Source organism: Myotis nattereri, assembly GCF_964212035.1.
Source record: "Myotis nattereri genome assembly, chromosome: 14".
In the NCBI taxonomy this organism is placed as follows: domain Eukaryota; kingdom Metazoa; phylum Chordata; class Mammalia; order Chiroptera; family Vespertilionidae; genus Myotis; species Myotis nattereri.
Window position 1 is genome coordinate 54424729 of NC_138089.1, and position 25988 is coordinate 54450716.

At 49.2% G+C, this 25988-nt stretch overlaps 1 protein-coding gene across 1 annotated transcript in view; it reads right to left on the reverse strand.

Annotated features, from left to right (window-relative positions):
• Nucleotides 1-464: 464 nt before the first annotated feature.
• The window catches only part of SCN10A (sodium voltage-gated channel alpha subunit 10), a gene marked incomplete at both ends in the record, with an annotated part of 79119 nt that continues 53595 nt past the window's right edge, over nucleotides 465-25988 (reverse strand). The window contains 11 exon segments of the mRNA XM_081105580.1: nucleotides 465-1678; nucleotides 4695-4965; nucleotides 9938-10038; nucleotides 11473-11614; nucleotides 12495-12548; nucleotides 13489-13773; nucleotides 15022-15144; nucleotides 19489-19662; nucleotides 22358-22512; nucleotides 23782-23905; nucleotides 25412-25552. Of these exon segments, the coding sequence (XP_080961706.1) occupies nucleotides 465-1678; nucleotides 4695-4965; nucleotides 9938-10038; nucleotides 11473-11614; nucleotides 12495-12548; nucleotides 13489-13773; nucleotides 15022-15144; nucleotides 19489-19662; nucleotides 22358-22512; nucleotides 23782-23905; nucleotides 25412-25552 (2784 nt within the window).

The following is a 25988-nucleotide window of genomic DNA, read 5'->3' on the forward strand; positions in this document are numbered from 1 at the left end:
GCTGGAGCAGTTGTCTGCAGCTCTCAACATGCAGTCATGCAAAATCCTAAGTAACATTGTCAATCTCTACATGGTGTTTCACAGAGGACTACCTTGGACCTTCAGCAACATCCTTGCCATAGATCTTGGGAAGTTCTGGTCCTGAGAAGTTTGTCTTGATAAATGGAAGCTCTGATCACGTTAAAAATAGAAGAATCAGGGACAGTTTCTGGAAAGTAAGGGAACCCATCACCTGATACTGAAATTCATAAGGGAAGTCACAGTGGAGATGCTCCTGGCTTCTGACTCTTATCGGGGGCTTCTCCAAAGATGGGTAGCAACTGCATTCCCTTGCCCAGTTCTGACATTGTGACCAGTGGCATGCATGGTGAGGTGGTAGCTGGGTGCCACCTGTGGTGGGGAAGAGTTATCACAGAGCAGAAGGACACATCAGAACTGGACATGCCCATGCTGGAGTGGCCTCACTAGGGTGCAGGGCTAGTGGCTTCCTTACTGGTGGATTCACCTACATTTTGTATTAAGCTAGATGTGCTCATGTTGACTTGATCATTAAGGCCTCTAGTGACACTGTCATAGGAGGGTGGGAAAGACGTGGCAGATGCAGTTTCAGATTTGTCTGGAAGCACACTATTCTCATTTCCTACGAATGCAACAAAGTCTTCATCTGGGAGTGACACGGCCTCCTCTCCAGCGCTGGCCACACATGGGGGACTGACGATTGTCCTGGAGCGGTGGAACACATAGCTCCGATAGGCCTTTTGAATGACAGTGGCTGAAATGTCTTCTTGCTTCCACCGGAGGGTGGTGGCTATTGGTTCATAAGATGCTTTTGAAAGATTTGTTGCCATAAACTTCTCCTCCATATTTGCCTTCAGAGAATCCAACTCCCCAGATTCTCCCAGAACATTCTTGGTGAAGGCAAAAAGGATGTCCAAACAATGGATCTTATCTCCAGGGACCAAGGGAAGGTCCATTCGGATTAATATATTCCGATTGGGTTTTGGGATTTGCAAGGGGCCAGAGAGGGTGTCTGCAAAGTCTGAGAGGGCAGAAAAAGTTATAAATTGGGTGGCTTCTGGGTCAAACTTTTCCCAGGTCTCATAGAACATGTCAAAGTCGTCCTCGCTCAGGGGCTCGGTGCTCTCCTCTGTGGCCACATTGAAGTTCTCCAGAATCACTGCGATGTACATGTTGACCACGATGAGGAAGGAGATGATGATGTAGGTGGTGAAGAAGATGATGCCCACGGCTGGGCTCCCACAGTCCCCTTTAGTGCTATTGCTGTTGGGCAGATTGGGGTCGCAGTAGGGGGGCCCCGTGTTGAGGATGGGGTTGAGGAGACCATCCCAGCCAGCCGACGTGGTGATCTGGAAGAGGCACAGCATGCTGTTGGCGAAGGTCTGGAAGTTGAACATGTCGTCGATGCCAGCCTCCCACTTGACATGGGGGAAGGTGGCCATGCCGAAGATGGAGTAGATGAACATGACGAGGAAGAGCAGCAGCCCGATGTTGAAGAGGGCAGGCAGGGACATCATGAGGGCAAAGAGCAGCGTGCGGATCCCCTTGGCTGCTCGGATCAGCCTGAGGATGCGGCCGATTCGGGCCAGGCGGATGACTCGGAGGATGGTTGGGGAGAAGTAATTTTCAAGTGATGAAATAATTGCAAAAACCACCAGGCCTTAAACAGAGAGAGGAAATGATCTAAATTAGTACTCCCAATCATGATCCCTGACACAGTCAGCTGTGATCGCACTCCTTCATCTTGGCTCCAGATGAACTTACACGTGTGCATCTGTATTCAAAGACTGTGAGCCCTTCTAGCCTGGCACAGCGGTTGGCATTGAGTAGGGGCGTAGTAAATGCTAACTGCAGAAATCCTCTCTCTCTCAAGTAGTCTCACCCTTCCTACCATGTTCTTACTTTCTATCCATCCAGAATATCTTTTTAGTCAACCTCCACGGTCAAAACCCTATCTTCTGCAGCGTAATTCAGCTGGAACTGACTGCACCCTATTCCATAAGCTCACAGTCTACTGTCTGCTTCTGTCTATGACCCAGAGCCTGCTCTTCCCTGAGAATTCAGCCTTTGGGTCATGCCTTTTCCTCCACCCTGGTCCTGTGCTCTGTGAAGGCCACGACCCCCTGTGATTCATCTCCCTATTTCCTACTGTGAAGATTGACTAAGTTCCTGGCATAGGGTCCGGGGGATAATTGTACAGAGACTGGTATTAATTACAAGGGGACCTGAGGAGTTTGGCAACTTGCTGACAGCTAAAGCAGAATGGCTTTGAATGACCAGCTGTCTGCATAATGGCTTTTACTTGTTTCTTTCACTTTCCAGCTGTGTTTAAACTATTTGTTAGGGTCTGGAGATGGGCATGTTTAAGGTCAGTTACAGCCCCCACTCCACCATGAACAAGATTAGAAAGATGAAGAATGCATATGTCCCTCCATCTGTTATCTTACTTGAAGATTTGTAAAGCTTGGTCTTGGGGAACTGTGGGACTTATCGGGACTACCAAAGATTAGGCAAGGCGTTTAGGTAAGACATGATTCAAAACTTCTTAGGACAAACGGTGAGGGGTGTGGTAGCAAGCTCTCTCCTTGCCAGGATTCCCTTGGCCCTCTTTCCTAGTTGCCTTTTATCATGGGAACATGAGTAGTGACAGTATTGTGTTGGAAGGTGGAAGGAAGTGGGAGGAGACTTGGGAAATAATTACAGTGGGGCCTTGACTTACGAGTTTAATTCGTTCCATGACGGAGCTCATAACTCAAATTACTCGTATGTCAAATCAATTTTCACCATTACAATGAATTGAATGCTGGGCTGATGTTGTGGCGTTCACTGTGACGTTCGCTGCGCCAACTAGCGGTGGGGTATCTGAAGCTGGCTCGTAATCCGAATTTTAGCTCGCAACTCAAAGCAAAAAATCGGCTCAGAGACGGCTCATATCTTGAAAAACTCGTTAGTCGGGACACTCGTAAGTCAAGGCCCCACTGTATAATTTTTGATTATAAAGTCTTAATGAAAGCCTCTCTCCTAAAGTCCACTTTAACTAGGACATTATATGGACACATAATGGGTCCATATGTGTCCATATAATCTCCTTAGATTCTGCCAGCCAACTGGTCTATGTCTACTTCAAGGAGAATAAGTGTTCATAGTTGTAACATTTAGATACTCAATGCATGTCTTGCTGGTGGGAAGGAGGAAAGGGAGAGAAGGATGGACAGGTGGCATCTGTCACTTGTTTTCTAGCTGTCTCTCAGAGTGACTTCTACCCAGGGACACGTTGCTGTGTAGGTCACAGGAACTGGTAGTTAAGGTGTCCACATTACAGAATTGAGTACTTTAAGTATATTTTATTTCTATAAATAAGTTCCCTTCTCTGAAATCATATCAAAATGGACTTTAGAGTCTGTCACTTTGGAAGACAAACGAACAAAAGAAACTTCCCATAAAAACCAGCAGCAACAAGAAAATAAAACAAAACACCAAACCAAAAGTACATTATCCCCCTACCCCCCTACCTCCTCCCACCCACCACCACTACCACCAAACAACTAAACACAACCCAAGGCTGTATTTCAGCACCAGGTAGGGAGATTGATGAAGTGTTGGCAAGTCGTGCTTAGATGCTATTAGCTTTTGATTGGAAACCAATGGAAAGTTAAATCTACTGTTATGCCCTGATATGAAAAGGTAGCAGGTCAGGATGTATTTATAATGCAAAGTAAAGCTGGTGTGCTGGGATTTGGCTTTTATAAGGCCAAACTTTGGCTAAACCACAAGGAGGCCAGGGACAGTTTCTCGGTTGTTGGTGGGAGACTGCTAGTTCATTAGAACATTAGCCTGTCTAATTTCAGCTCCACCCTTTACAAATTGTATAACTTTGCATAACTTTCCTAATCTCTGGGGCTCAATTTTAAATGTATAAAATAAGAATAACGACACTGCTTTCACATGGCGGCTGTAAAGTTTCACAGCGACCAGCCTAGGGCTCAGAACTCAGCAAACACTCAATTATGGTGGCTCACTTCTCCACTTTGGCCTCTGACTCTACTTATTTTCTCTGAACAACTTTGGCCCCAAAATACTGGGCCCATCATTCAACAACACCCAGACTAGATCATAATAGCATTGATCTCTTGGCAGTGATCCCTTGACTTTTCTATCACTCATATTCCTTAAGAGGAGAGTTATACAGAGATTTAATTCCAGACTCTTGACTTAAGAATCTCCTTTTCAACAATCTCCTCCCAGACTTTCTTCATTCAGTTGGCAATCCACCTCCTTTTTCAGAAGGTGTATTTTATGACTCACTTCACATCACACCACCCACTCTCTGATTTGAAGATCATAAAAATAAGGCCCACTGGAAACTCCATCATCTGAGGTTCTCTGGAGGAGCTATTGTTCCCCATCAGCCTCCAAAATTCTGGTGATGGTTGTGTACACAGCAGGTGCCTGAAGACACCAGGACAGCATGGAGAAGGTCAATGAAACCTCTGCATTTGACTGAGAGGCCCAGGGGCATTTTAAATCTGCTGTGCTCCGAAGGAAGCAAACACTGGGCTCCTCCAATGTATAACGTGTTTCAAAAGTCTGTTTGTTGTCCCCCTGGTTTTGAAAGAAGAGCCAAGCCAACCCCAAGCAGAGGCTGGGCTTCCCCACCATGTGTGATGCCCACTTACTCCCGATGGAAAGGACCACGACGATGAAGTCAAACACATTCCAGCCGTTCATGAAGAAGTATTGCCTCAAAGCGAACATCTTCAGGACACACTCTCCGGTGAAGACAGCCACAAAGAACTGGTTGATTTTGTTAAGGATTTTCGTCTTTTCCTCACTCTGATCATCTGTCTCCACCATCATGGTGAGCATGTTGAGGCAGATGAGGACCATGATGCTGATGTCAAAAGTCTGTCTGGTCACGATGTCAAAGACAAAGCCCTGGTACTTGTTCTGCAGAAACAAGAGATGGCACGTCAGGGCCTTTTGGCCAACATCAATCAGGCATCTGGAGGCCTGTGTTCTCCATAGACAGGGTGTCAAAGTCTGTCTCTTTTGTCTCCCTCACACTCCACATCCAATCAGAAGCCAAGTTCTGTCCAATACACCACTCTTAGTTGATTCTACTTCATTGCCTCAATTCAAGTCCTCATCACCTCTGCTGGCCCCATGAAGTCACCAGGTACTTTGTCCTTGTCCATGCTCTTCCCTCCATTTGCAATGCCCTTCTACCCTGTCTCTTGGTATCTAAATCCCAATTGTCTTGAGTGATCTATGTCTCTTAAGCCTCTCTTCTTCCAGGGAGTTTTCCTTAATCATATCACGCCACATTGCCCCTTCTTTGGGTTCCCACTGATCCTTAATGGTCAGTCTTGAGTTCTAGCATTTCATGTATGCTGCTCGTCTCTACTAGACAATGAGCTTTTAAATATAGGAGCCATGTCTTATTTAACTTCGTGTTCCTGTAGTGACCTGCATATAGCGAGAGTTCAAGAACTGCTTGCAAAATTATTGATTCAAGGGTGAAGTTAGTGTGATGGTGCAACTTCTTCCTGCAAATGCTCTCTATTCCTGGGGCTGTGCAGATGTCTAAGCCAATGCATGGACAAAGCATGGGGTTAAGTCTTGATTGTTTGCACTCTTGGAAAGAGGTAGAATGTCCTGGATAGCAAAGAGATCATTTCTATTTGGCTGTTTTGATGGCGTTTTAAGAAAGTTCCTAGCATGGCACTCTAGTCTTTCCTGTGCTGTTAACTTTGTAGTTTTCTGGGACTCCTTGATCCGAACTCCATTCTCCACTCCTGACCTTCTCCTGAGTTCACCTGCCTTGATCTGCAAACACTTCCTCTTATTTAGGGCTGATACTTGCTCCCCACCCCATGAACTCCAGGGCTAGGAGGCAGGCCCAAGATCCTTCTTGTTCCCCTCTGTCAATTCCAGACCTTTATTCTTGTGTCTTGTAAAGTCCTTCCTTCTTGAAACTTGTGTCACTGATGACGGAGGCTCTTAGCCACACTTGGCCACTCTTGTCCATTATGTCTTAGTTCTGTAGCTAACTATCTAATGACCCAGTTTTTCATAATTTATAGAAAAATCTTCCCGAACCTCACATCTTCCCCAACTCCCACCCTATTTTCTCTCCACTTTCACAGCAAAATTTCTTGAAAGAGTTATGCGCAAGCACTGTTTCTTTCCCATTCATTCCTCAATCCACTCCAACATAGCTTTTGTCCCCATCCTGCCACTGAAATGGTTTTTGCTAAGATCACCAATGACCTCCATAATGCTAGCTCCAAGGACACTTGTTTGGCATTGATTAGCATCCCCATCCATCTTGAAACTCTCCTTTTTTGGTTTTCATCATGCCTTACTTTCTTGGTTCTTTTCTTAACTTCCTGGCTATTCCTTTCTGAGTCTTCTTTACACAGCCTTTAGATGTGAGAGTTCCTCAAGGCTCAGTCCTAGGCACCCTTTGCTTTTCAACCCATTCTTTCTCCCTTGGCAATCTCTCAAACCTGTGAATTAACATAAATGTGGTTTTTGCTAATTATTTTCTTGAGTCACTGGGCAGTAATCTCTGTGAGGGCAGGAACTTTGTCTATCTTGCTTACTGCTCTACCCCAGTATCTGTATAGTGCCTGGCACACAATAGGTGCTCAATAAACAGGTGAATGAATGGATGACAGAATAGACAGCTTTGTTACCCATACCTTAAAAAAACCATAAAGCCAATCCACTAGGGTTTGATTAAATTTACTTCTGCACAACAGGCACTCAATAAATGTGTACTATGTACAAGGCTCTGCATGAGTGAGGGAGGAAGAGAGGAAGCTGTTAGGAGTCTCACCAGGAACTCCCAGGAGCTGCAAAGCAATCAGAGGGGAGAAGGGTTGTGACAGAGGCTGGTTCCTACTTTCTCCTTCATAGTGGGGATGAGTTGCTGCTGCCTTATATGGTTAGAGCAAAGAATCAGACCCAAGTGGGCATGGTTCCGGCATAATTGCCCACTCACGTCTTTTCTGGAGTGGGAGGGGTATTGCTGAGCCAATAATAGTTTCCATTTCATCACTGAAAATGGTGAAAAAACAGAGCCCATTCATAGCCACATGACTTCAAATGAAACAGAACAGGTGACAACATTGCTAAGTTCCAGGCATTGAGTTTGCCCTGTATATTCAGACGCTGGGGAAGCAGCAGCTTGCTGGCTGCTCTCGGCTTAGCTTGTGGGCAGTGATCACACCTTTGCAACTCTTAGTGCTGTCAGAGATGATGAAGTGGGTGACTGATAATGTGATATTATAGAGCCTATTATTTTCCCATAAAGTGGAGTATATAAAACCTGCTTTTAGTGACTTCTATAGTAAAGAACGTTATAGAATAAAATTTCTTAGTCTCATGGAAATCTTAGTTTTTGTTATGGATGTAGCATAAGGGTTAGAACCTGGGCTTTACTAGAGGTGATAAGCTGTATGTATGTGCATGTGTTGGAGGTCCCTACGTCATCCAGGTTGGCTGTGTTATGACATGGCATCCATGCAACTGTGGGTCAGAACTTCTGTGCCAATGCCCTGCTTATCTGACCAGCTTGACCTGTTGGGACTCCTAAGGGAAGAAGGTGAGCATTCTAGTGCCAATGGTCATGTGAAAAGAAAACTGGACCTGAGAAGGTGGATCTTATATGGCAGAGGAAATTTCTCTTTTTCTTTGAGTTTCTTTCTTAGCTCTGGACTTTGAGGAGGACAGGTAATCAGACTTGTGCCACCGGGTGGTGGATGCCAAGATGTTGTCTGCCATATGGATGCCAGCCAGGAGCTGGGATGGGCCTTGGCTGCAGTTGCTACTTGGGCCCTGCAGCATCCCTAAGACTTCAAAGTCTTGTTTGGATGTCCCAGCCTTGCCTCAGTTATGCTGAGGGGAACAAAGGGAAACGTGTTTGCCATTCTTGGACCAGAATATGAAGGAGAGAGCCATGCTCCCCCACTAAAGCTAATACAGTATTGATAGTGATTATTGCCTGCTCCCCTCCCCATCCTAAGGGGTGATGAATCTCAGGAACACAGTTGGTCTATGGTCTCGCTTCCATTATCTATGTGAAGAACCTCCTCCCAGTGCCAATCTTGGTTGTGGCTTAGTTAGGAAAAATGGTGATTTTGTTGTAGGTCTTCCTGCCCAACCAGCAACCTCCACCTCTATTGTAGTGCCTGGCATTGCAACATTAGTTCCTAGTGTCCTCTCCACAGTTCCTTTTTGACATGCAGCCCACCCTGTCCCAGGGAGACTGTCTTCCTTCAGAGGAGGAAGCTATGGTGGCCCGTGGGGTTGGTTGATGTGAGGGGAGAAGCTGAGATATTATAGAGAAATTGAGTAGTTTGTAGGGGGAGGTTCCAGAAACCATTTTGATTTTTTTACCAAGGGTTGTCCTTAGCTTAGAACTCCTTGGTGTCTGGTTCAAACATGGAGTCAATATCAGTCCAGCCATCAGTAAAGGCCAGAATGGACTCAGTTGCTTATTTCTCAGGAAGTCTGAGCATCCTCCAACTGTAGCCCCTGACTTGACTCTGATTGGCTGGGCTCAGCCTTTCACCTATATATTCCAATTTTGAGCCTGTTCCTGCCCATTGGACTGGTTGACAGAGGAATACTCAGTGAACTTGAAGGACTTTCCCTCAGGTTCACCCATGCTCACTCACGCCCAGTTATCTTGATCTTATGGGGATTTGGGAGGAAACTTCTGCCTCTGACATCCTATCACTCCCCATTGTAACATTTCTTACCAGAACTGAGAATAGTAAGAAATTTATGACCACTGGTTCCAAGTAAAGTGTGCCAAAGTTCATAACACTTTTTTCCTCCTGTAAATGTTTTTAAGACTCTGTATTCATGGATATTTTAGTAATTTATGCAAATCCCATGCCTTGATTTAGAAATTCTAATGTGGGTCTTTCTAATTCATTTAGGGAAAGTCCTGTCTCTTTGTTGAAGGTCCTTAAGCTCTGCCCTTGTTTGGGGAAGGGCTAATGGGATTTTGCCATGGACAATGCTTGTAGTTTTCTTCATAAATGTTGCATCTTAACCACAGAAAGGTTATATAAAGGGACAGGATGCCGATTCTATTCACTGGAATAGATGGCTCAGAAATTCTTTGAAGAGGTTCAGCTGTATATTTCCAGCATAGCAACATCCCCACTCCCAAACCTGTTGCTCCACTTCCATCAGGAGCCAGCCACAGGCCCCTGATGCTTTCCACCTTCTGGCAGAGGCCTGAGAAAAACTTAGATGGTAGGTATCATGTACGGTTTGGGTGCTGCATCTAACAGGAGAATAAAAGGGCATGCCTCTTAGGATCTTTGTGAATAAAGGAATCAAAGTGGAGGATGGCCCTAAGTTTTGGTCAATCTTTAAATACTAGAGTGGGATAATTTTTTTATTTCTATTGTGCCACCTGATCATGATCTTGATCAATCCAGGATCCAGAGAGGGTTGGGTTTTGGCCATTTCCCCTCTTTCTAGCTGTAGGAATGGGGGGGGGGGGAATGTAGGGTAAGGCTAGAAATCCACTGCAACCTAGATCATAATGCATACTCACACAATGTCTCATCTCAGAGCTCTAACCATCCTTCTTATCACTTAGCCTAATCAGCTCTCAATCCTGTACTTGAACCCTAAAACTGCTGTGGAACTCAGTACTTCCCTAAACAGTTCTATCTGGAGTAACTGTAGAAGATATGTTCACTCTTTAAGACCAGAGCTGCTTCTTTTAGACGTCTCTTTCCTTGGACCGGAGAATGCTCATTACCCTCATCCCTGAACTCAACCCATATCTCCTCCTCCACAGAGGCACTCCCCAGCCCCTACCCAGCACAGGCGTAGGCTGTCAGGTTGGATTCTTAGACACACTCAGGTAGAGGGAAGCCCTGGGACTCACCAGGGGCCGGGGGATGGGCTTCTGGGGCTTCTTGGAGCCCAGCTTCTTCATGGCGTTGTAGTACTTCTTCTGCTCCTCTGTCATGAAGATGTCCTGGCCCCCTAAGTGCAGGAGAGGATAACACACACCACTGTTATTAAAGCAGTAGGAGTCCCCCGGGTTATCAAAATCATGCTGTAGGGGAAAGACATCTCAACTTTCTCCCCTTTCATGCCAAAGCCAGGATCAAGGAGTGTCCTGTTTCTCGCCTACAGGAACCCAGAGATGCCACATGGACAAAGGTGGGGAGGGGTTGGGACTAGGACCCAAGGGGAAGGGATGGGTTGGTTCAAATCTGAGCCTAGAATCCAGCCTACTCATTCCAATAAGATCCATTGGTTTCTAGAAACTTATCTTGGCCAGGGGCAAGAGCTTATCTCAGGGACTTCTGGAACAAAGACTCTGGGACCCAGCCCCTCAACCCCTTCCTGGAGAGTTATTGCTTTATCCAAGGGTCTTTGGAGAACCCTTGACTGGTTCTCTGAAGGCCCTGCCGGTAACACTGCTCCCTGCTGTTACAGTGCTAGAAATTCCCCCACTGACGATGCCTTCCTCCCTTAGGATTGAACGTTAGTTTTTTTTAGGGACCCTTTGAACTTCCTACATTCAACCCCTCACCTCCACTTCATGACATAATTTTAAAGCCTCCCATTTCAATAGCATGTTTGTATAAATTAGTGACTGCACATGCTGGAAAGGGACTGCGATCTGTGGCATTTGAAAGGAGATTTCAGAAAAATCTGTGGCCCTGACTGGTGTTGCTACGTGGTTAGAATGGAGACACTGAAGGGTGATGGGTTCAACTCCTGGCCCAGTCAGGGCACGGGTGGTAGGCAACCAATTGATAAGTCTCTCTCACATCAATGTTTCTCTCTTTCTCTCTCCCTTCCACCTTCCTTCCTGTCTACTCTCTCTAAAAAAAAAAAAAAATCAAAGGAAAAATATCCTTAGGTGAGGATAAATAAATATATAACAGGTTGTCTGAGATTGGGTTCCTGTTTACTGAAGTCAGCACCCATGGAGGCGAGGGTCTTCTTCCCTAGCCTGAGCAGGGTTGGGATTCTGCCAACACTGAACTCTGGCCCTTCCCAAGGCATCCTGACCCAGAGCTCTGGATGCCAGGGCTCCAGACAGAGGCAGCAAGTGCTGGAGCCCTTTCTTTGCCTGTTGATACTCCCCAAGGGGTCACTTGGGACATACCCAACCCACTTGGTTCAAGTAGGAGGACCAGGGCACTCTGGGAGAGTAGATGGGGACCCCAGGCAAGGTTGGGAGGTAATGCTGATACAGAGAAATACAGCTCTTTCAGCAGCAGCCCAGACACCAAACAGAGGTGAGGGCAGCAACCAGGGGACAAAGGTCAGTGTTGGTGTTAAAGGTCAAAACTGGGTTCCCCGTCAGGCATGAAGGGCTATGAGTAGTGTTGGCGTCAGTCATGAGGTCAGGGGACAAGAAGTATAAGATTGGCCATTACCGCAGAAACACCGGAACCCCACTTATCTTTTTTTTCTGTTGATTGAAGTTGTCAATTATGACCCCAACGAAAAGATTGAGTGTGAAGAAGCCGCCGAAAATGATGAAGATGACGAAGTACAAGTACATGTACACATTGTTCTCCCACTTGGGCTGCAAGTTCACCTGTGAGCAGACAAAGTAGGGCATGGAGATGAGGGGGTGTCTTAGTTTGTATTCACCCCAAAAGCCAACCCTGAGACATGGACCTGGGTGCAGGTGGTTTATTTGGGAGGCGATCCCGGAAGCAGGAGTGAGGGAGGGGGAGGGTAAGCAGGAACAGGAGAAAAAAAAAGAAGGGGATGCTGGGAAGAAAGCCATTGCCATGGGCAACTGGCACTCTATCCTCTGGGGCCCTCTATGGAACCCTGTAGAACGGGCCTCAGGACTTGACCTCCAAGGGACAGGCAAGCTGGAGCATTTATCTACAGACTCCCCAAACTATCTGTGAGAGTTTCCCCCAGGGATGTTAAATCCCTCACCCTTGGGGGAGAGGCTGCTGAGCAAGGTCTGAAGCCCTGAAGAAAGTCAAGTCTCAGAGAATCGGAAACGCAGAATGCCAATGAACTCAGAGCTGGGCCGAGAGGATGGGGCAGGGCACCTGCAATGTCTGCCATGGTGGGAATGGTCTTTCCTCAACAGCATCCTTCTCTCCATCTGGCTGCTCTGGTAGACGCTGAAATTCTATCTCATCCCTTTGTTCTAGCCACTGCCTCTGCTCCTACTCCTGCCAGGGAATGCCCTCACACTCAGTTCTTTATCTGCATTTTCCTCATGCAAGGGAAGTGTTTTCACGGAAGGAGAACAGGCTAGGTTGGCTTAAATAGCCAACAGTGAGCCAGCTGGACAGTGCTCCAGAAAGGAACAGTGCCAGGGTGCTGAGTGGTCACCTCTTCTGGTACCAAGGCCACCATCTTCACTCCAGTTCAAAAAGACTGATGGCGGTGCGGGGGGCGGGGCGAGACGCGTAGGGCAAATGGACGGGAAGGCAGTGGGCAAGACTTACCCCTCGGGCATCGACAGCCGCATACATGATGTCCATCCAGCCTTTAAAGGTTGCCTGGGAACAAAGAGCAGCGGCTACTCAGTCTCTGCCCATGCATCTACACTGGGCTTTGTTTTGATTCGCTTACTTGTTTTTCTCATGGAGCATTATTGGTCCCCCTGGAGCCAGTTCTGACATGTCTCTGTCTCCCAGGGTAGAGCACAATGCCTGGCATACCATAGCTATTCGGGGATTTTTGTCAAATGAATGCATGAACATATGGTGCATGCAAGAACTTATGGGTAACTGCATGACAAATGTATAAGCAATTACATTAACACTTGAAAGGATGGAGTACTGAATGAACAAGTAGATGGATGAAGGCAAGTGATGAAGAATGAATGAATGAATGAATTGAAGTATGAATGTGGTTGACTATCATCATCATCAGCATTATCTATCACTACAATAGACCTAGAACTTAATCTATTGAACTCTAGGGCAGTGGTTCTCAACCTTCTGGCTCCTTAAATACAGTTTCTCATGTTGTGACCCAACCATAAAATTATTTTCGTTGCTACTTCATAACTGTAATGTTGCTACTGTTATGAATCGTAATGTAAATATCTGATATGCAGGATGGTCTTAGGCGACCCCTGTGAAAGGGTCGCGACCCACAGGTTGAGAACCACTGCTCTAGGGGATAATTTGCAGAAGACTGAACATGTGGCTATACTATGTTTATTTTGTACAAGTTGTAAATTCTAACTCATTACCTGATACAATGCCATGAGAAGCTTATCTTTTATTCTAGCCTATTAGCTCACACTGGCCTAATTGTACCTCTGGGAGATCATACTCATTGGTAAGGCCCTCTAGCCTCATGGTGTAGCCTGTAGGAATGACCTCAGCTCAAACTGAGTGCTCTCCCCTACATAGCATCTTCTGAAAGATCCCCATCCCTCCACATTAAAGAGAGGCCAAAGGAAAATACATGATTGATTTCAGGACTCACCACCTGCAGAAGCGCGAGGTAACCCATTGCAACATTATCAAAGTTGACCTTCATGTTGACCCAAAAGAGGTTGCCAGTGTAGTTGTGAAGTCTACAATCAGATTCGTTATTCACAACAGTAGAAGACACAAGAGAAAAGTCTTTATTGGTCATGTTGATGCACCTCCCAAACATCCCTGAAAAGAAGTTCATGCCCATGATGCTGAAGATGAGCCAGAAGATGAGGCAGACGAAGAGAACATTCATGATGGACGGGATGGCTCCCACCAGGGCATCTACCACCACCTGGGGGGAAATGCAAAAGGACCTGGAACCCCACCAATGCCTCACCCCTTTTTGCTGGATCCAACTTCTTTCTATACTCACTCAGGCTGCTTCAAGAGCCAGTGGCCTTCGGAAGCAAGAGAAATGGGTTAATTAGTGCAGTAATTCAGACTCAGAAGACTGAGGAGGTGAAGTGAGTTTAAACCTTCTCTAAACTTCATCCAGGGCAGCTTTCAGTGTCTTCACTCAAGATTGAGGAGGTGGATGAGTTTACAAGTACACACATGCTCATTCAGGAGTGTGAGCATATGTGTTGTGCTAGTGCATACAGATTTCTAGAAACTTGCTTTATTTTCCTTAAATACAACACATGAAATGGTATATGGTATTTGGTTAAGAATGAATGACAACCTAAATCCATATTCACAAACTTGCCTATTTGTAAACTAACAACCTGGAGATAAAATTAAATAAATATCAAACTATTGCAGTCATAAGCGCCTAGTGTTTATAAAGGTACAAGTTAATTTTAAAAATCTGCTTTTGTGTTTGAAGATCTGATGTCTGCTTTGAGTCATGGATGGAGGAAGAAGGCAAAACCTCACTTTCTATGCCAGGAGACCTTTGTAACTATGAGGAAGAGGAGGGGGGAAATGAACAGTCCCTCGATCTCCCCTAAAGCAAGGGCCAGGCGTGTGAGCACTCCACCCTGAGGAAGACAGTGAGGGAAGGTGGGTGCTGATAGAGATATGTAAGAATGGGGATGGATAAAAGGAAAAACCCATAAGACCCATGACTGCGGTGGGTTGGAGAGAAGATATATTCTAGTGGGCGTGGTGGAGGTGCTGAGCTGATGATGTCACTGCATCTAAATGAGTGTCAGAGGAGAGGCTCATTTGTCCTGAAAAGATGAAGAGCTGGGGATGTAGCGAAGATTCTGGCAATGAGGACGTCTTGGCAGGGTGGAGGGTGAGAGAAGGGATGCCTGTGGAGCCATGAAGCAGGATCAGCAAGAGTAGAAGTGAGGTCTGAGCCCAGGTAGGTGTGATGTTTCAAGTGAGAAGGGAAGAAGGGGCTCACAGAGGGACCCGTTGGGGAGCTAGGAGGAGAGTCGGGACACTGCAGCAGCACCAGTGTCCATGCAGAAGGGAGGACCCGGAGCTGACCTGTGGGGTGGGGCCTGGAGCTCAGGGTCAGTGGTCTGGAGGGCATAAGGGGGGAAGTGGTACCGAATGTTGCAGACCAGAGCCATTTGGAGATGGGTCTTACCCGCATGCCTTCAAATCGAGACAGAGCCCGCAGTGGGCGCAGGGCACGGAGGGTCCGAAGGGCTTTGATGGATGCCATGTCAGAATACTTCAGGATCTTCGCTATGAGGCTGGTCAGTGATATCTGAGTGCGGGCAGAGAGCACAAACATCACTCTAGGGTCCCAGAGGGGCAGTTCTGGTGGAAGGAGACAGGAAACCCCTCCCACCCCAACTCTGTCTAAGCCATGGTCCTCGCTCCCACCTCATTCTGGATTCCAACGAGAGTTCCAGAGACAATTCAGTCCCTTTCCTTGTATTAAAGACTCGTTCATCACTGATCTGAAGCTCTGGGAAAGGAAAAGCCAGTCTCCCACATGGGCAGACCCTGCTAGGCAGGTAGCCAAGCTCCCAGTGCATTAAATCCACCTTCCCGTTCCCTCTAGGGGCACCAACCAGGTCCCCAACATCCTTGAAACGTTGATTTACTTTCAGAGACTTGGAGAGATGATGGTCCTTCATGAGGTTATGTGAACGTTTATTTTGAGGAATATAAAGTTAGTCTCAATTGTATTTGCTCAGTAAAACAAGGTGGAAAGTGTCCTGGTCTGGGTAGGGTCTAGTTCCCTCTCCACCCCTAATTTCTTTGCTGTTGTTGTTAATCCTCACCCGAGAATATTTTTCCATTGATTTTTTAGACAGAGTGGAAGGGATGAAGGGAGGGGGGAGGAAGAGAGAAATAGAGGAAGAGAGAAAGAGAGAGAGAGGTGAGTCATATCGATTGATTGCCTATCACACATTCCCCAACAGAGACAGGGATTGAACCTGCAACCCAAGTACATGCCCTTGACCAGGAATTGAACCCACACCCTTTAGTGCCCAGGTTGATGCTCCAACCACTGATCTACACCCGCCAGGGCTTGACCCTTGATTTTTTTTTTTTTTTTTTTTTTTTTTACTTTGGGTCAGTGTCATGTTAGCCTAGGTTGCACTTTCACCCTTTGTGAAATGACAGTCAGATTAAGAGAACTCCAAGGCCCTACAGGTCTGTTCTTTGGTCAGAGTGACTAGCATGGGTCCATGAAAGCCAGCTTGATAGACAGCTGAAACGTAACAACTGAGTCCCTGTTGGTCTGTTAGTTTCTCCAAGGATTGCCAAGGACACGAACTGACATGGAAAAATGGTCACACCTTCCAGGAACGCTGAAGGTGCCGGGGAGATACCATATGCAGGATCTTGCTAGAGACTGTGCACCAATCCTCAGAGATCCTACTGTACCATGACTGGCCGGCCGAATTCAGGCTTAGCTCATCCTGGCAGTTAGGTGGGGATGTACGCCGGAACTTCAGAAGGGGAGGGATTTATATTTGGGTGCTAGAGCCTCAAAAGATGCCTATTCTTGGAATGGGTGGCATATCCCACCAGGATAAAGAACTGGAATGAAAGGACCCACCCCTCCTTTCACCCGTGCAAGGCTCCAGACACCAGCAGGTGGCACCCAACTGCATGGCTGGCAGAGCAGGGAGGTTTGAGGCCAGCTCTATTCGGGACCCTATTCAGTCTTTTGCTCAGCACCCTAGAAAGCCTGGCTCTTGTGCGAATCTGCAGCTGGGACAGCCAGGGGCGGGGGCCTCGCCATCAAAGCCTTTTCACCCAAACCCAGCCCAGCTCCCCCCACTCAGGGCATTTAGCCTCCCAGCTGGCCTCCAGGCTCCTGTAGTGCACCCATCCCATCCTTTCTCCACTGCAAATCTGACTATGATCATGTTTCTCCTTTACTCAGGATAAGCACCCCGAGGATGAGTTCCACCCTCTTTAGCCCAATGACACAGCCACAGCCTACTTTTCCACTCATATTTCACCCATATATTCCACCCAAATCGAATTGTTCCCTAAGTACACCTGTGTCTGCTCCTCTGCTCAGGGTCATCTTTTAACTAAGATTGCCGCCCTCCACCCCCCCCCCCCATGTCCTCTTTGCACCTCCATGCTCCTGCTCATTCTTGTTGTTAATCCTCACCTCAGGATATTTTATTCCACTGATTGTTAGAGCGAGCGGAAGGGAGGGGGAGAGGCAGAGAGAAAGAAACATCGATGTGAGAGAGACACATTGATCCGTTGCCTCCCGCACCAGGGCTGGGGGTTGAGCCTGCAACCGAGATACATGCCCTTGACTGGAATCAAACCTATGACCATAGACTGATGCTCTAACCACTGAGCAACCCAGCTAGGGCTCCTGCTCATTTTAAGCGCGCTATACCTAATGCCACCTCTTTATGAAGCCTTCCTAACCACCAACCCCACTGGGTGGAAGTAGGCTCCTGTCCCTGTGTACCTAAGATACTAATTACTTCCAACGGTGCTCACCACATACCCCCTTATACTATGTTTATTTCTCCCTGTGTGTCTAATCTGCCGGAACACTGAAGTGTAAACTCCTGGAGATACGGAGTTTTAATTGATTGGCTTTATCTCTCTCAGGGCTCTTCATAAGTCAATCCTATAATCAGTAGTTATAAATAAACATTTGATGAATTGAAGAAAAGACAGGGGCATGTTGGGATGGAAGGAAGGAAGGAAAGAAGGAAAAACAGCTGGATGGGAAGTTGATGGATGGATATTATAGATAGTTGAAAGGAAGAATCAAAGAAAGAAAGGAAAAAATACAGAGAAGTGGATGGATGAATGGATGGGTGAAAAGGGATAAATGAACAAATGGTTAAAAGAAAAAAAGGATAGATGGGTTGGTTAAAAGAAGAATAGAAAGATGGAAGAATGGGTGGGTAGTAGGGTGCTGGATCGGAAGGTGCATGAGTGAGTGAAAAGAAGGTTAGGTGATTGAATAGTTAGACAGAGGGATGGATCAAAAGATAAGAAGACAAAGGGATTAAGAACCAGTGGACAGATGGCTGGAGGGAAGGTTAGGATGAATGGATGGGCAGAAGGGAAGAAGAAAGGAATTTTGAGAATGAATGAGTAGAGGGAGAAAACTGATGGAGACGATAAATGGAAGAAGTTAAGATGAATGGATGTTTGGAAGGAAGAAAACGGAAGGGTGAATGGTTGGATAGATGGAAGGAGGGCTGTATGGAAGAAAGGATGGATGGTCAGATGATCACATTTAAAGCATTCAAGTCTGAAGCTGGTGCCCCTGACATGGGTGGGTAGCCAGAAGAAAACATTTTTCATTCATCTATGAATAGTGTGACTCCGATCTCAGGCCCCACAGCTAGCTAATCGCTGTGGTACAGTGGCCTGATGCTGCTGGCACATTGGTATCAGGAAAGAAGAGACTCGAGTGCTCAGACCTGCTGTGGAGGACCTGCCAACACAGGAGGCGGACAGAATGTTCTGTGCTGGACCCCATCCAGCTTCAGGAGGCAAATATCAAATACAGACACATTTCCCGACACCTCTCATGTGCAGACTGTGGTGCTGGAGGCTGCTGAAGTGGGGGAGGCAGAGACAAACACAACACGTGTCTCCCCCGGCCCGCAGGGACCCTCAGCTGTGCATCCTGAACAAATGACACAGGCAGCCACCTTGCAAAGCCAAGAGGGCAAAGGCCTGGACAGAGAAAGAAGATTGTAATGGTTAAGATAAGGGAGAGATCGCTCCTAGCTTTTAGGGTCAGTGGCCACAAGGTTAGTGTGAGTCTGACATATGAGCTTCAGCTTATCACCTCTCCACAGGGACCCTTTCTTCCCGTCAGTGCCCCCAGGGGAAGCCAGTGGTGTTAGCTCAGTGGTTCTCAATCCTGGCTGCACATTGGGTATGTCCAGGAGTTTTACAAAAGACTGATGCCTGGACCCCTCCTAACCCTGTACCCCAGAACCAGAGAGATATGCATCTTTGGGAACAGCAGTGTTTGTTCACTGTATTTTTAAAAAAATATTTTGATTGATTTTTAGAGAGAGAGGAAGGGAGAGGGAGAGATAGATAGAAACATCAATGATGAGAGAGAAACATTGGTGGGCTGCCTCCTGAACGCCCCCTACTGGGGATCAAGCCCACAACCCAGGCATATGCCCTTGACGGGAATCGAACACAGGACCTTTCAGACCGTAAGCCGATGCTCTATCCACTGAGCCAAACCAGCCAACCAATGCTCATTGTAGTGTTAAGAGCCACCCAGGTGATTCTAGAGCGCAGCCAGGGCTGAGGACCAAGCCGGCAGGAGGGCAGATTGTCTGTGCTGCGCAGGCCTCAGCTCCCTAAGTCCAGAACCCTGTCCATGGGTGCAAGGTCATAAGGCCTTGGGGGGCCTCGTGTGCCATCTTGTTTTAAATGTAGACACAGAGGAGAGTAAGGGGTCTTGCTGGGTGGAGGCCAGGAAATGAGGACTCTCCTGAGGCTCATCGTGGTGAGAAAATCACGCACTGCCCGGATCTTACCACTGGCAGGTGTACAGGGCTGTGCTCGGACCCCTCGCAGCCAGCAATCAGAGGTGAGGCCCCTACGCCCCGCGTGTGCCCCCTGAGCTACTCACGTTCACGATGAGGAAGTCGAGCCAGCACCAGGCGTTGGTGAAGTACTTTTTGAAGCCGTAGGCCACCCACTTGAGCAGCATCTCGAACACAAAGATAAACGTGAACACCCGATCGGTGTAGTCCAGCAAGGCCTTCACCGTGGGCTTCTGGTCAAGGTAGTAGTCTTCAAAGGCCTGGCAGGAAGGGCACAGAATGGCAGGCTGCCTGGACTGGACTCCCAGCGCTGGGGGCCCAGTGATGGGGCAGGACCTTGCCAGCCCTGCCCCTGCCCCCCACCCCCACCCCCCAAGGGTTCTGGTAACCAGCTGGCCTGTATTGTTTTGCTTTCTCTGTGCCATACAAACCAGGCCTTCCTCAGCCAACGGGCCCATGTGGTCGCGCTCAGACTTTGCAGGGGAGCTGAATGCAAGTGAGAAGGGAGACCTTCACAAACGGGAGTTTAGAAGTGAACCAAAGGGATGCTTACTATGACCTGGTTTAAGAATAAGAGCATTAAAGGATGTTCCGCATGTTCACAGAAATGAAAGTAAGAATCTCCAGTGAACCTCTGAAACAATGCCGGAGCTCCCCGGGAACCAAGGAAATGTAAATGAAGACACGGGTTTTCTTTTTCTAGATGGGTGAGGCTAGAAAGGAAGGGGGCGGGGAGCCCCGGGTTCGTGTGGCTGTGGGGCTGGGGCCAGCCACTCTCCTGCATGGCCAGAGGGGAGGGAAAGCCAGTTCCCTCTTTTGGAAGGTCAGTTTGGTGATCTGTCTCAAAGGCTGCAGAAACCTAGCAACTCTTCCTTCAGGAACTTACCCCGAGGACAGAAATGCCCTGGTGCCCCGCCCAGATCCTGTGGAAGGGGACAGAGCGCCTATGCCCCACCGGCTGTGAATGTTGGCAGCTGCCAGCTCCTGAATGCCCCTCTCGGAGGATGGCCCTGGGCTGAAGGAAGCGGCCTCCACCTTTGGAGGTCACCTGCCCCCTCGGGAGGCAGCCCAAAGCCAGCGACTGACTGTGCGTTTAAAAGGCCTCCAGGTGGGACAGCTCTGTGGCGCCCCCTATGCTTCAGAGCTCCCGTGGGGCCGGGCTGAGACTGGACTTCCTGGAAACCTGTGTCTTTTTCTAGCTCCTTTCCCTGTTCTCTGGGCTCCTCTCCCAGGCGGCCCCTCCAAGCCACCATTGCATGAGCGAGGAGGGGCCTGTGGGCTGAGACACTGCCTGAGAGGTGACAGAGTGAATAACTGAGGTTTCAGTTTGGAATGTGTGGCAGGAAAATGGGTGATCTCTTTTCTTTGCATTTTCCCATCATTTCCAAGTGGTGGGGTTTTTTTTTTGTTTTGTTTTTGCACTTTGTCAGATGAAAACTCATGCTGGTTTTTTTTTTTGTTTTTTTTTAAAAAGTACTCAAAGTAAAAGCATAAGGAAGACTAAATTTGGTGCCAGCCTATGGAGTCCCTTGGGGAAGGAGACGAGGTGAGTGGAGAGCTGCTGAGGCTGGATCCCAGCTCCCTGCTGTGATGGGGGATGGGGATGAGGGAAGTGGGGCAGCTGGAATGTGGGGAGAAGAGAGAGGGAGGGAGCAAGGGAGAGTGGAGGAGAGAAGGCCCATGAGGAAGGCATGAGCCAACGAGGTAATGAGGAAAGCCCCCAGTCAGCAGCAAATGTGGTTATTATTTCCAGCAGGGAGGGCAGGCCGGAGGGCAGGGTCAGTGTGGGGAGAGCACCTCCAGCCTCCTCTTACCCTGCAATGCGGCCTCTGCACCCGGCTCTGGACGGAGACTGCTGTTCCAGGTGGGCAGTCGCCGCCCTGCTGGTGCTGCTATACCCGCTCTACCTTCCACCCTGGGGGCCAGCCCTGCTCCGGGGAGCCCTCTGCTACCTCCGTCCTGTGCCACCCCCACCTCTCAGATGAGGCCTTCTCAGCTGCCTTTGCCCCTCCCCGAGGCTGACCTGTACCCTGAGCAGTGTGGGAACCTGGCATTTAAGTGGGTGCGCAGGCAGTCAGTAGACTGTTTCCAGGTTGGAGCCAGGAGCCAGGAGAGTGGGTTCTAGGCCTCCCTTTGACTAGCTAGCGGGGACCCCGGGCAGGTCCCTCCAGGTCCTTGAGCTGTGACTCCTCACCCTTCCAATGCGGACAGCTGGGGCCGAAGTGTGCCCGCCTGTGCTGGCCTCTACTTTGGTCCGCTGGGAAGATGAGTGGAGACGGTGAAGCCACACTGAGCCACCAGACAGAGACGCATCCTTCCTTGTCCCACAAAGCCTGGAATTCGGCAAGGGGCTTAGGAAGTGTCCCCTAACTGAGACTCTCCTTTCCTGCAAGGCACAGCTATTCGGCCTCGCCAGGCAGCTTGCTGGGAATGCAGAGTCTCAGGCTCCAGCCCGGATCTCTGGAATCAGGAACTGCTTTCAGACAAGCTCCCCAGGTGACCACATTCTGAGAAGTGCTGTTGTCATGAGTGGCCGTGAGCTTTGAACACGTAATGGCAATATTTACAAGCGGCTTGATAAGATGAGGAAAGACCATTCTCTTTGTCCTGGGCCTTCAGAGAAGGGGTCAGAAGGTGGCAGGCGTGTCAGGGGCCTTGGGATCATATGAGGGCTGTTAGGCTTTGTAACTGACAAGCTGGGTAACCTTGGACGAGTCCCTTAAGCCCTTTGAAGGTCAGTTTCCCCATCTATACAGTGGGATGCACACACTCGCTGCTTGAAATGCCCACAGGCGGGTTTAGCAGGCCAGGTGGGCACCTCTAGCACCCACCATGCCCTGCTGCTGGGAAGAGCCCACATGCTGGGCTGCAGCTCTCCCTCCAGCCACAGGTTGGGGACCTGCAGCCCAAGAGTTAAGGGAACCCACCCATGCAGCTCCAGGGCCTTCTGCTTACCAGAGACCCGCTGCTGAGCAGGATCATGAAGACGATGAAGCTCTCAAACCAGCTGTGCTCCACGATGCGGAAGCAGGTCTTGCGCACCTGCCAGCCCACGGCCCATGGGAACTTGGCCGTGTTCACTTTGCACCAGGGACAGCGGCGGATGCAGCCTGTGGGGAGAGGTGCCTGACGGTGAGTGACCGCCCACTGGGAAAGGGGGAGCATTTTTGCTCCAGCCCTGCAGGGAGACCGCTCTGCTGGGACATCCACCTGCCACCCCTTTGGAAAAGCTTTCCTGGGATATGCAAGAAGCGGGGTCCCTCACAGGCAGTCTCTCTATCCTGCCCTCAGGGGCTCCTCTCCACCATCGGTCTGGCCCACTCTCATCTCCTCCCAACCTTCTTCCTTCTTTTTATTTTTTAAAAAATATATTTTTATGGATTTCAGATAGGAAGGGAGAAGGAGAGAGATAGAAACATCAATGGTGAGAGAGAATCATTGATTGGCTGCGTCCTGCGCGCCTCCTAATTGGGATTCAGCCCGAAACCCAGGCATGTGCCCTGACCAGGAATTGAACTGTGACCTCCTGGTTCTTAGGTCAACACTCAACCACTGAGCCACCCTGGCTGGGATGACCTTCTTCCTTCTTGTAGATGCTCCCTGTGGTCCCTGTGCTCATGCTCGCCTGTCCCCAGAGGCCTGACAAATCATGCGGCCTGGGCCTGGTGGTGTCTGAGGGGCCATGCCCTGAGCCTGTGCTGAACTGAGGGGCCACCACGTGGCTGGAATGGGGCTTGGGTCCAGCCCAGCCCAGGGTCACGTGGAACTGGAAACTAGAAGTGTTTTCTTTATGAAAAATTTTAATTTTATTCTTGAGGCCACAATTTCATGGTATGCTTTATTCATTTATTGCACAAGTATCTACTGAGAACATAATGTGCCTCATTGCTCTAGACACTGAGGGAACTGAAGATGTCTAGAGCAATCAGTGCCACAGTGTCTGCCCTTAGTGGCTAGGGGTCAAGTTAAATTCCCGATTTTTAATACAGTGTATGAAGAGTAAGGTGCAGTTTCTGTCTTCAGAGGTGACACGGAAGACTGAAGGCAACAGCACGTCCCGCCCCCCCCCTGTCCTTTATGTCCCGAATCAAGAGCGGTTGTGGTAGTGACTCCTTTTCCCCTGGCAACCTCAAGAGGGTAAGTTTATAACGGAGGGGTTTTCAGGGGTGCTGGGGAGGGCACAGCACCCATGGGCTATGTCCAACGTGGCATGAGACGCACATCGCGCCCCCAGGACTAGTGTCTGAGGCTGGTCCCTCGAGCCTGGGAGTGAGGCAGCAAGGGGGCCCTGTCTCCTGTGGACCCCAGGCCAGGGCCCTGGACACACAGGTGCTGGATGAGTGTTCAACTGGATTCGGGCCCTAATTCATGTCAGTTACCTTCCGTGAAGCAGTCGTCCGGTTCTTCCAGGTCATCGGCCAGCTCTGGGATCTTCCGAAGGATCTCCTCGGGATCCGGACAGTCCACCGTGCTGCCCTCGGAGGAGCTTCTGTCGCTCGCTCCCTGCAGGACACAGGCCCAGGGCAGTGAGTCCAGCTCTCTGAGGTTGCCAGGGAACCTGCACTGCAGGCCCGACCTGCTGCGAGCTCGGAGATGCAGGGCTGGACCCGCGGGGGGCGGGGGGTGGGGGGCGGGGGGGTCCCTCCCATGCCTGCTGCCTGGCCAGCTGAGGCCCAGACCAGTGATGCTCTCTGAGTGATGCGAGGCTTTCCCCCTCCAGACCCTGATGGAGTGCTGGCGATGGCCCGAGACACCATAATTACACCCATAACGACTGTGCATTCACTGGGCTTGAATATTTAACCACGGAGCAATGCCGCAGGGGCCCTGCAGCCCTCCTGGCAGCTCCGGCCCCGTAATGTCTCCAGATGAATTCAATTAGGAGCTGACGCTGCTGGCCTATTAGTAAACCTGATAGCTTGGCTAATGGACCCAAATGGTGGGGTGTGTTCCCATCTGTCACTGTCAGGCCCCTCCCTGCCTGGCCAGGGTCACGGGCAAAACAAAAACAAAACTAACACCCAGCAGTTGTGTACCGAAAACATGGACAGAGAAAAGCAGCCAGGGAGTCCTTGGCAGGCTCGGGAGGAAATCTGATTTCCCGTGTAGAAGGTGCAACCCTCGCCCGGCTGGACCCAAGTGGCTGTGTTCATCCGGGGCTCCCAGGTCCCGTGTCAGCCCACCCTCTTATCTTCCGCTGCTGTGGTCAGCCTTGCCCAGGGGCCCACAGCCAGTAGCTGGCATTCCTCAGGCTGAAGGGCTTGATAACTTCGGGGATGAATGATATAGCTTCCTTATCTTTGCGTAGTTCAGTGCCTGTCACAGCATCTGCCCTTAGCAGCTAGGGGTCAAGTTAAATTCCTGATTTTTAATCCAGTGTATGAAAGACGCTAACCCTTTACAGACAGCTCTTTCCCTATAGCTCGTCTTCTTCAGAGATTTGTAATGAAACCACCAAGTCCATCGTTACCTCCTCTAAGACATTCCTAACCCCCGAGTCCTCCTCCTGCTCAGTGTGCATACGGCTGTCAGCCGAGTGTTCAGCACTGACAGCCACTCCAGAGCGCCAGGATGTTTTTTTGGTGAGAGAAAAAGGTGTGGACAAAGGAACGCGGGGGTGGGGAGCCACGGTGGGGGGGGGGGCTGTCTCCCCCATGGGCAACCCTGACTTTCATTGGCCGGCTTCACCCAACTCTCTCTGTGCACTGTCTTCGGTTTCCTTTCTTTTTGGTTGTCATTTTCTGGGCACTTTTTCCATTTCAGGGAAGAGCCAAACACTTGACAAGCAGCATCTCATTTAAGTTTCTAAAGAATCCTGCCAAGGTTACCATCCAACATCACAGTGGAGACCAGGAGGCTCCCAGCCCCCCAGCCTCACTCTCCCTCCTAACGTCATGCCGAGTGGCCGAGGGGCTGGGAGGGACTTTAACAATTTCCAGATGTGACCTGAGGTTGGGAGGTTGAGTGCAGCCTGGAAGACCCCACCTCTCCAGGAAGCTCTCTACCTACCTCTGCAGGGGCCTGAACGGCCGCCTGGTCTTTCCACTTCCTGCCCAGGTATGGAGCCAGGTCCTCAGAGGATGTTCCAGAGCCTGGGCTCCTGGGTGCCGGGTGGTCCTCATAGCTCCCGACTTGCTGCAGCTGCTCCTGCTAGTGAGAGAGGATCCCAGCTCGGTACTCGGGCCCACCCTCCGCTGACCACTTCTAAATCAGGAGAGATCTTGTGTCTATGGAACTACACTCTACCCATCCACGCACCCATCCACTCGTGTGACGTGAGCGGGGAGACTCGATAGCCTGATAGATCTGTGTAACTCGTGGCTTCATTACTTACAAGCCTTGTGACCTTAGGCAAGGTACTTAACCTCTCTGATCGTCATTTTTCCCATCTGCAAAATTGAGAAGGCAAGGTCTACTTCATTCAGTTATGTTGATGACTTCAATATGTTCATGCTTGTAAAACACTTCGAACAAAGTGCTTGGCTCAGTCGATGTTAGCCATGACCATTGCCAATTGTCCAAAGGTCCGAGTGGTAGTGAACGTGGCTAGCTGGAGCCACCCAAGGACCCCAAAGTAACTAAAAAT